Source organism: Trachurus trachurus (assembly GCF_905171665.1).
Source record: "Trachurus trachurus genome assembly, chromosome: 12".
Lineage (NCBI taxonomy): Eukaryota > Metazoa > Chordata > Actinopteri > Carangiformes > Carangidae > Trachurus > Trachurus trachurus.
Genome location: NC_139908.1, coordinates 3,622,047 through 3,633,397, shown reverse-complemented (window position 1 = coordinate 3,633,397; position 11,351 = coordinate 3,622,047). Strand labels below are relative to the sequence as shown.

General features: G+C 40.1%; 1 protein-coding gene across 1 annotated transcript; it reads right to left on the bottom strand.

Moving 5' to 3' along the window:
• Positions 1–562: 562 nt before the first annotated feature.
• atp6v1b2 (ATPase H+ transporting V1 subunit B2) lies at positions 563–10,105 on the bottom strand (the record flags this gene model as incomplete). Its single annotated transcript, XM_083983139.1, has 14 exons — positions 563–699; positions 1,519–1,648; positions 1,772–1,876; positions 3,220–3,302; positions 3,395–3,545; positions 3,650–3,773; positions 4,185–4,282; positions 4,959–5,060; positions 5,174–5,313; positions 6,062–6,139; positions 6,243–6,336; positions 7,282–7,380; positions 7,512–7,567; positions 9,913–10,105. The coding sequence occupies 14 exons, from the start codon at positions 10,103–10,105 to the stop codon at positions 563–565; spliced, it is 1,590 nt and encodes a 529-aa protein (XP_083839265.1).
• Positions 10,106–11,351: the final 1,246 nt, after the last annotated feature.

The following is an 11,351-nucleotide window of genomic DNA, read 5'->3' as shown; positions in this document are numbered from 1 at the left end:
CCACAGCCAATCACAACCACTTGCTGGTTTTTTTAAGTCTCTGTTTCTCACCAAAAATCTTTGTATGAACAGCAAAAAACTATTTCTGGATGCGTCCTTAAACACACCACACATTAAAACATTCCTCCGTTTGACATCTTTGGAAATATTCTTATTAGTTTGTGTTCTGGAAAATACATGTTATATCTTATTTGTTTAATTCAGACAAACACTAAACTGTAAAAATGTACAGTTTGTCATTGTACAGGCAGGATTGTGTTGTGGTTTGGTCTTTACTGTGGCTTCTTCTTCCCGTACAAGACACAAAAATAATCATGATTTCCTCATTACACACATAACACATTATTTCCTCCTTCACACTCGACATTCTCACTGTAAACATGAAACCTCTGTGTGTGTTGGAGTGTGTTTCTCCTCCTGTTGAGTGGATTGTTCGTGAAAAAGGCCGCATGAAGTTTCACAGGACGGTCACAGCATCAACACAACACCGTATGAAGGCAGTGAGGTCTGAATGAAGCACATGGAAGCAGCGCGGGGCTGGAAGTGGGCGTCGGAGGTCCCGTTAGTGTTTGGCCTCTCGGGGGTAGAACTCGGCTAAGGTGCTCTGAGGGATCCTCTTCAACATCTCTTTGGGGAAGATCCTCATCAGCTGCCATCCGATGTCCAGAGTCTCAAACACACTCCTGTTCTCATAGGCACCTGGACACAGAACAGAGGTTAGTACATCCACACTGTAATAACCCAGTGATGGACTTAAAGTATTGATCAGGATTAGTTTTCCTTATTGACACCTTTACTCTCACAAAAAAAAAACGCGTCAAAGCAGAAGTTAATCCCTCCCTGAGCTTGATAACTGACTTCAAAATCTACATATTCTAATGCTGCGTTCAAGACAACTCGGAAGTCGGAAAAAAACGAGCTCCGAGTTGTAAAAAATGAATTGAACGGAGTTGAACTCGGAAATTACAGGTCGGAAACTCGGGTATCATATCAGAGCTCCGACTTTCCGACTTGACGTCACGACAACATCAAAACATGGCGGCCCTCGTCTTAAACGGTTAGAATTTAGACATTTTAAGTTATTTTATGACGTTTTAATGCATATTTTTGTGTATTATTGCAGTAGCCTTTATGAAATACATTTATATTAAGCTGTGATTGTTGTATGGTGTGAAATTGCGGTCCTCGTATGTGACGGAAATAACGTTGAACTGTTATCAAGGCCATAACATTATATATGTGCACTCATCTGCAGCGTCTCCTCTCCTCCAAAATAAACATCATTTACTGCTGCATTTATTTTTCGTATTCAGCTATGAGCCACAATATGCCAAACTTCCTTCAGGTATCCATGTTTTTTTTCTTCCGAGTTCCTGCAGCGTGAACGCAATGATGTCGGAAGTCGGAAATTTTCGAGTTGGGAATCCCGACCTCCGAGTTGTTATGAACACAGCATTAATATTACAATCTATCAGTTGGTTCAGCAGCTAAGAATCATCAGCTGTGGCCCCACTGCACCTTGGGCAATGAAGTTTTTCTCGAACTTAGTCAGGAACTCCAGGTAGAGCAGATCATCGGCCGTCAGAGCCTCCTCCCCCACCACAGCCTTCATGGCCTGGACGTCCTTCCCTATGGCGTAACATGCGTACTACACACACCACACACACACACACACACACAAACAAACAAACATGTTTTTAGACTCATATGGAAAAGCCCTGTGTGTAGAATGATGCAGGAGTGTGTGTGTGTGTGGTGTGTGTGGACGTACCAGCTGGTTGGACACGTCGGAGTGGTCTCTGCGGGTCATTCCTTCGCCAATGGCAGATTTCATCAGACGAGAGAGCGATGGAAGCACGTTGATTGGAGGATAAATCTGAGGACACAGGAACACAAAGTCACCAGCTCATCACACACTTCCTGTCCTGAGTGACTCCTTATGGTCGTATCCCTCCGCCAAACAGACTAGTTCCAGTAACATCCTGTTAATAGACAGAGCTCAGAGCCTGGCTGTGACACATGTAAACCACTAGAGGCAGCAAACATACTGTCCAATTAGAGCTGTCAAGACCAGTAAGTTTCACGTCAAGCCTCTTGTTAGGAACAAGTCTTGATTAAACTCTCAAGCTAAGACCAGCAAGTCTCAGATCAGGTTAAAAAAAGTTTCATTTCAGGACTCAACAAAACGAGTTCCAAGTCAAGACCAACAAGGTCCAAGTCAAGACCAACAAGTTCCAAGTCAAGACCAACAAGTTCCAAGTCAAGACCAACAAGGTCCAAGTCAAGACCAACAACTTCCAAGTCAAGATCAACTGGTTGCAAGTCAAGGTCAACAACTTCCAAGTCAAGATCGACAGTTTCCAAGTCAAACACAAGTTCCAAGTCAAGACCAACAAGTTCCAAGTCAAGACCAACAAATTCCAAGTCAAGACCAACAAGTTCCAAGTCAAGATCGACAGTTTCCAAGTCAATCCCAAGTTCCAAGCCAACATCAACAAGGTCCACGTCAATGCTAACAGTTTCCAAGTCAATCCCAAGTTCCAAGCCAACACCAACAAGGTCCACGTCAATGCTAACAAGTTCCAAGTCAAGACCAACAAATTCCAAGTCAAGACCAACAAGTTCCAAGTCAAGATCGACAGTTTCCAAGTCAATCCCAAGTTCCAAGTCAAGACCAACAAGGTCCACGTCAATGCTAACAAGTTCCAAATCAAACCCAAGTCCCAAGTCAAGACCAACAAGGTCCAAGTCAAGACCAACAAGGTCCAAGTCAATGCTAACAAGTTCCAAATCAAACCCAAGTTCCAAGTCAAGACCAACAAGGTCCAAGTCAAGACCAACAAGGTCCATGTCAATGCTAACAAGTTCCAAATCAAATCCAAGTTCCAAGTCAAGATCAACAAGGTCCAAGTCAAGATCAACGAGTTCCAAGTCAAGACCAACAATTTCCAAGTCAAGACCAACAGGTTCCAAGACAAGATCGACCGATTGAGAGCCGAACCCATTCTTTGGATAGGTTCTAACCAACAAGGTCCAAGTCAAGACCAAAAACTGTTGTGTTGAGTCTGGAACCATCACCTTCATCAGTCTAAACCACATCATGAGACTTGAACTCAAATCTCTGAGTCATTCCCACATTTCTAGTTCATAAAAAACATCCTTCTTCACCTGTGTACAGTTCAAACATCTAACCATGTGTTTGACCCTAGTCCTCGTTACCTGTCTGTTGTGAAGTTGTCTGTCCACGTAGATCTGTCCCTCAGTGATGTAACCAGTCAGGTCAGGAATAGGATGAGTGATGTCTGAGAGACACAAGAACACACCATCAAATCAACATCAACACAGCAGCCATCAGCACTGTGTGTGTTGGTGTGTGCGTGTGTGTGGTGTGTACCGTCGTTGGGCATGGTCAGGATGGGGATCTGGGTGATGGAGCCGTTACGTCCCTCCACTCTGCCCGCTCTCTCGTAGATGGTGGCCAAATCCGTGTACATGTAGCCAGGGAAACCTCGTCGGCCCGGCACCTCCTCCCTGGCTGCAGACACCTGAGACACAGATTGGATGAGTGCAACGCTGGAGAGTAAACACACAATTTATTTCCCATTTCCTGCAGCCATTTCAGAATAAATGCACTGAAATTGCGGCTGACCTCTCGGAGCGCCTCTGCATAAGAGCTCATGTCGGTGAGGATGACGAGGACGTGCTTCTCACACTGATAGGCCAGATACTCCGCTGATGTCAGAGCCAAACGAGGCGTGATGATTCGCTCGATGCTGCAGTAAAGAGGAGAGGTTTAACTAAAACATCATGCTTTATAACTCCTGATGTGAAGATCTCTGGACCGTGGATAATGACTTAATTTGGAGAAAACACATGTACAGTTTAATTTTCACAGCTTTAATTACTGAATATAATTATCTTCATGAAAATAAAGAGCAGAGAATAGACAACTAAGGATGGAAAATATCACAATAAACAACTTCCTGCAGTGAAACGTCTGCAGCTTCTGGTTTCAGCTTCACACAAAACTCACTCATAATTCATATTTTCTGGTTTCTACACCTCGGGTCCATGAATGTATTAAATCTGAAGCTGATAGGTAAACGTTTTCAGCTTCTATAAATCCTACACTTCAGTATTAACAAACAAACAAACAAACATATAATAAATGTTAGAGGTCGTACGTGGGGTCGTTGGCCAGGTTGAGGAACAAACAGACGTTGTCCATGGAACCGTTCTCCTCGAAGTCGGACTTGAAGAACCTGGCCGTCTCCATGTTCACCTGTTGACAAACACACAACACCTGAGTGACTCTAGACTCAAATACATGAACTATTATCATGTTAATCTCAGTCGAACACCTGAACACACCTGCAGGGATTGTGACATCACAACTACTCCAACTGGAGCCAATCAGTGTGCAGTATGAAACTTACACAGTGTAAAGTGGAAGCCTGAGTTTAATCGAACCTTTTCTGTATCAGTGTGTGTGAGTGTCCTTCACTCAGAGTTTGACCTCCTACCCTCAGGTAGACGATACAGAGTCCCTCGCTGTAAACTCAACTGTTTTAATAATTCTGTTATCCCAACTTCCATCAAATTTCTTAACAATACTGCTTGAGTTTGTGCAATAATTCTTACAGTGCTCTTACTATGGTGAATTTATGAGGTGTATGTATGTGCTATGTTGTGGGATATGTGCAATATGTGTTATGTTATGTGCTTTGTGCAATGCTGTTATCTCTTGTGTTTGCTGGGTTGGTATGGCTGAGGTGTATTGTTTTTGTCATTGTGGCCATCAAGGCATTTATGGTGCATCTACAGTGTCCAAGACAAATTTCCCTGAACGGGACAATAAAGTTTATCGTATCGTATCGTTCTAGAGGAGGTTCACTTGAGGTAAAACTGTTTGTCACCGCGTCTGAATCTGCAGTAGAAGAAGAGTCACAGCGTCTCACCCCCATGGCGGCGAACACGATGGCGAAGTTGTCCTCGCTGTAGTCCATCACGTCCTTGGACTTCTTCACCAGACCGGCCTGTCGGCAGATCTGAGCAGCAATCTGGACCAAGAAGGGAGGGAGGAGTGAGTCAGTTACACATCTACAGTGTGTGTCTGTGTGTGTGTGTGTGTGTGTGTGTGTGTGTGTGTGTGTGTGTGTGTGTGTGTGTGCACCTCGTTGTGTGGCAGCCCTGCAGCAGAGAAGATGGGGATCTTCTGGCCTCTGGCGATGCTGTTCATGCCGTCGATGGCGGAGATGCCGGTCTGGATCATCTCCTCAGGGTAGATACGGCACTGAGGGTTGATGGGCTGACCTGAAGCATGCACAGAACATTAATATAAAATATAATAAAATGCACAAATTTACAAGGTCAAGGTCAAATGAATCACTAAACTCTAATTTCTCCTTTAACATCTCTTATATGTTGTAAAACACACATTTACAGACTTATATTAATGCATATTTTCAGTGTTATTGTGTGTGGTTTGCTCTCTTTGGTTCAGACATTTCGCATTGTAATAAATCCTCATGAAAACCTGTGTAAAGTTTTATTCATTCAGTTTGTTATTTGACATCTCTGACTTGCTGGGGCAGACGTTGTTTGGTGTCACCCGCTGAAAAATATCCGTCTTTCTCAGACTTTTTTAGACGGAAAAAAATATATTCGGGTCAATGTATAAAAAAATAGGCTATATAAAAAAAGCAAAATGATCGAGTCATTTGTTGGATTTTAACTGAGCTCCACACTACACAGCTGTGTCGATTTGTACATGTGAAGTTTACAGCTGTAGTAAAACTAAGAAAGGCATTCCATTGCTTTTTTTAGTGATTGTTCATATATTTTTAATTGAATAATTAAAGCTGATATATGATAGAAAATCAAACATTTTGGGGTGAGGAACAAAATACAGAGTTTAATTTACTCACTGAGAGAATTTAACTGTTACTTACTGATATTCTAAATATCAAATGATTTATAATGAATTAACTGAAACTTAAACTAGTGGATTATTATTATTTGATGATGATGAGAATGTTTTTATGTCCCATAAGATTCGTACCCATGATGTCCAGGAAGTCCTCGGCCAGGACGGCCGGTCCTCTGTCGATGGGTTTCCCAGATCCATTAAACACACGACCTGCACACACACACACAAACACACACACACACACACACTTTGAAGCTGCTTCATTCGTCTGAATTGAACTGAATTTAATTTATCTTCTTGAGTTCTGTCCTACCCAACATGTCCTCGGAGACAGGCGTCCTCAGGATGTCTCCTGTAAACTCACAGCTGGTCTTCTTGGCATCGATACCTGACGTCCCCTCAAACACCTGCAGAGGGCGCCGAGGAAGAGGAAATATTAGTTTTCTTCATTTGACTTTTTACCACATTTGTTCTGTTTAATGTCTGAAGGGACAGAGACAAACAGAGGATGTGTCGTAGACGTGTCCAGATCTGAAGACAGGAAGTCAGTGAAGATGTAAAGATGCTTCAGATACTAAAACATCTGGAAACAACAAACGTTCGGACCTCAAGTGCAGCAGGTAACAGCAGTTACAGTGTTTCAGAGGAGAAGTGAAGTGTTTGACCTGTAGGTGTATGGAGGTACATTTGTGTCTTTATTATTCAATCAAAAGAAAAGTTGATTTAAACAAAATTAATATTTTCAATCAAAACAAACTTCACTTCAATCAAAAAAACCTTTTTAATAAAAAAAAGAAAATGATTTGAATGCAAAAAAATATGAGACCCACAAAATTGCATTTGAACCCCTTTTTTGATTGATTGAAAGGGTTTTTTTGATTGAAGTGAGTTGACAGTGAGTTGTTTAATCAACTTTTTTTTTTACTGAATAAAAAAGACACAATTATCCTACCCATAATATACAAAAAAGATTACTTTAATCCCCCAAAAATATTTTCAATCAAAGAAAAAAAGTGGGTCTCAAATAATTTTTTGCATTCAAACCCTTTTTTTTTCTCTGATTGAAATGTTTTGCTTTTGATTGAAGTGAAGTTTGTTTTGACTGAAAATATATTTTTTGTTTAAATCAACTTTTCTTTTGATTGAATAATAAAGACACAAATGTACCTCCATATTACAGTAGGTGGCGCCAAGTTAAAACAAAACACAACAGTGATTCGTCCTCTGGGGAACGTAGACGTCCTGTAACATCTAATGACTGTGAATCTAATGGTTGTTGAGATCATTTAGGTTCATGTTACAGTAACACACATACAGACACACACACAGACACACACAAACACAGTGGGTACCTGCACCACGGCCTTGGAGCCGGTGACCTCCAGCACCTGTCCGCTCCTCTTGGTGCCATCGGGCAGCGTCAGGTGGACGATCTCAGCGTACCTGGGGAACTGGAGGAGATCGAGGTTACAGGTGACGTCATCATCTATCAACCTATTTATTCTTATTATTCTTATTTATCTACAGTGTTTGGAAGGAGAACATCTGTAACATCTGATCGGGGGCGTGGCCTGTTCCTCACCTTCACCTGGTCCAGGATCACCAGCGGCCCGTTGACTCCAGACACTGTTTTATAGGCTGAGGAGGGAGAGAGAGAGATTGTTTGATAAAATGTTTATTACCGGTCCGTCCTTTATCACACTTGCTAATCACAAATTACAACAAAGAGAAAAAAAGATAGATAGATAGATAGATAGATAGATAGATAGATAGATAGATAGATAGATAGATAGATAGATAGATAGATAGATAGATAGATAGATAGATAGATAGATAGATAGATAGATAGATAGATAGATAGACATACAGAGACAGAGAGAGAAAGAAAAAGAGAGACAGAGAGAGAGAAAATACAATAAAATAAGTAATATAAAACACAGCAGAAGAGGAAAACTGATAGAAAGTAACTGAGTGAATGTACTCAGTTACTATCATCACTATTCCTGACGATAATCAGCTCTATAATCAAACGGACGTGGTTGTGACTCAGCAGCAGCGTCACGTGCAACAGGTGTGAGAGTGACAGATAGAGACAGACATGCACTTCCTGCTCTACTGTGAGAAGTATTCTTTAATAAGAAACTCTCACTTCGGGGAAATAGAGAAGAAAATAAGAACGTTTCACATGTTTAACCCCAGAAGAGAAAGTGTCAGTTCTGCTAGGTTAAGGGACAGCAGCAGCTGCCACAGCCTGACAGACTCACTATAACATCACAAATGCATAGATCTATATGTAATTGTATAACATTGTATTGTACTATACAAAATATGAATTGTATTGTAATATGTATGTAGCCTAAATATTTTGTAAATGCTTTGGCAATAACACATTTCTGTTCATGCCAATAAAGCTGTTTGAATTGAATTGAATTGAGAGAAAATAAAATAAAATAAAACGCAGAATAAGAGGAAAACTGATTGAAACTAACTGAGTAAATGTACTCAGTTACTTTCATCACTATTCCTGGCGATAATCAGCTCAAACGGACGTGGTTGTGACTCAGCAGCAGCGTTACGTGCAACAGGTGAGAGAGTGAGTAGTGATGATGATGATGGTCATAATGATGACCTCCTCCACTGATGGAGCAGCGGAGCCACCGACTCAGATAGATAGATAGATAGATAGATAGATAGATAGATAGATAGATAGATAGATAGATAGATAGATAGATGTATAGATAGATGTATAGATAGATAGATAGATAGATAGATAGATAGATAGATAGATAGATAGATAGATAGATAGATAGATAGATAGATAGATAGATAGATGTTTTGATAGATGTATAGATAGATGTATAGATAGATAGATAGATAGATAGATACTGTAGATGTATAGATAGATAGATAGATAGATAGATAGATAGATAGATAGATAGATAGATAGATAGATAGATAGATAGATAGATAGATAGATAGATAGATAGATGTTTTGATAGATAGATGTATAGATAGATGTATAGATAGATAGATAGATAGATAGATAGATAGATAGATAGATAGATAGATAGATAGATAGATAGATAGATAGATAGATAGATAGATGTTTTGATAGATGTATAGATAGATGTATAGATAGATAGATAGATAGATAGATACTGTAGATGTATAGATAGATAGATAGATAGATAGATAGATAGATAGATAGATAGAACGATAGATAGAACGATAGAACGATAGAACGATAGAACGATAGAACGATAGATAGATAGATAGATAGATAGATAGATAGATAGATAGATAGATAGATAGATAGATAGATAGATAGATGTTTTGATAGATGTATAGATAGATGTATAGATAGATAGATAGATAGATAGATACTGTAGATGTATAGATAGATAGATAGATAGATAGATAGATAGATAGATAGATAGATAGATAGATAGAACGATAGATAGAACGATAGAACGATAGATAGAACGATAGAACGATAGATAGATAGATAGATAGATAGATAGATAGATAGATAGATAGATAGAATACTTTATTAATCCCCAAGGGGAAATTTAAAAGCAGCAGCAATGAGAAAAAACATTAGAAACTTTAGCGACAGAGAGACAGAAAGAGAAAAAGAGAGAAAGAGCGAAAGAGACAGACAGGGAGAAAATAAAACAAAGGAGAGAGAGAGAAAAATATAGACAGAGAGAGAGAAAATAAGAGGAAAACTGTTACTTTTATCACTATCCCTGAGATAATCAGCTCTATAATCAAACGGACGTGGTTGTGACTCAGCAGCAGCGTTACGTGCAACAGGTGAGAGAGTGAGTGAGTGATGATGATGATGATGATGATGATGATGATGATGATGATGATGATGATGATGATGATGATGATGATGGTCATAATGATGATGATGATGATGGTTTCATGTCCCTACACCCCCTAATCATCCTCCTCCCCCTCCTCCTCCTCCTCCTTACTGATGCGGGGCTGGGTGATGTAGTCTCGGCTCGCGGCCATCGCGTGCTCCCGGGAGGCGGCGGTGCGCGAGGCCGAGGCCGAGTCCGCGGTCGGTGCTGCGGCCGTCGGTCTCCCGCCGCCGCCGCCGCTCACCGCCGAGGACAGCTCGCTCATGGCGCCGTTCACCATCCCTCTCAGCGCCTTCATCGCCATGGTGATGGTGTTTCCTCCCACAGCGGAGTCAAGTCAAGTCCGGTCTGAGTCGTGACAGCAGCACGAGGCGCATGCGCAGTGACCACAGCTGGTTGGAGATGGAGATTGGCTGCAACACATTTGGGGGTAAACAATGTTTGTCCACAGATGTGTTGCAGCCAATCTCCATCTCCAACCAGCTGTGAAACAATGTCAAAGTCTCTTGCTTTTTAAGTTACAATCCTGTGTTCTTTTAACACGCTTAAAGAACTTTTATTGAAATGTCAACCCCTGTGATTCTTTTATTTTATTTTATCTTGTTAATGTGATGTTAGCTTGTAGTGTTTCAAATGCAAGCAAATGTTTCCTCAAATTAGTTTTTGTAAATTGATGTGTATTTCAAATTGAAATGTACGGTAAATTGTGATGTGAAATAAAGTTTTTGAAAAAAAAGAGTTATTTATTTATTGATGTCACTTTACAAGAATAAAACTACCTGAATATTAATAAAAATAACAACAATAATCAGTAGTTCTCAATGTCATACCATTTTTATTTAAAAATCCCATTTTTAAACTTTCACAAAGCTTCATTCTCCTTTTTTTTTGTCATTTGCAACAACAGCGTTTGTTTCATGACGTTACCGACGACAACAACCAATCAATCATCAATACACCCAGTCCATTAACTGATAATCAACTGATCGTCTCAGCTGAAACAACTCGTCCACTAATCAATTAATTAACTGGCATTAAAAATCAACAATCAACATTTTTTCAACAATCCAAAAGCTTAAATAAAATAAAAACATTTAAATAAAACTGGTTCTATGAGGACGAGTCTGCTGATCATCCTCCAAAACTGATCTATAATCAATAATAAAAGTGATCAGTTGTTAGTTTTGGTTGTAAACACTGGAAAAAATGTGGAAAAAACAAAACAAAAAAAAAAACGTACAGATTAAATATAAAATACTCCAGTACAATTTACTCAAAAATTAAGACATGCAACAGTGATTCTCTTTGATCGACCGGGATCAACGCTTGGCTGACCGGGGGTCAGTGAAGGCACCACGCCAGAGGCTCGTCCTGCTGCGTTCAGGGAGCCGCAGGAGCGTCCGTGAAAAACAATACGCTAATTTAAAAACACGGGTCAAAGACTCGTCTCGTTTTTATTGAAGAGTTTTAATCTTCATCATAAACGTGACACGACAGAAAATGTGAAACACCTTCAACCCAAAAATATGAAACAATTAAAGGGATAGTAT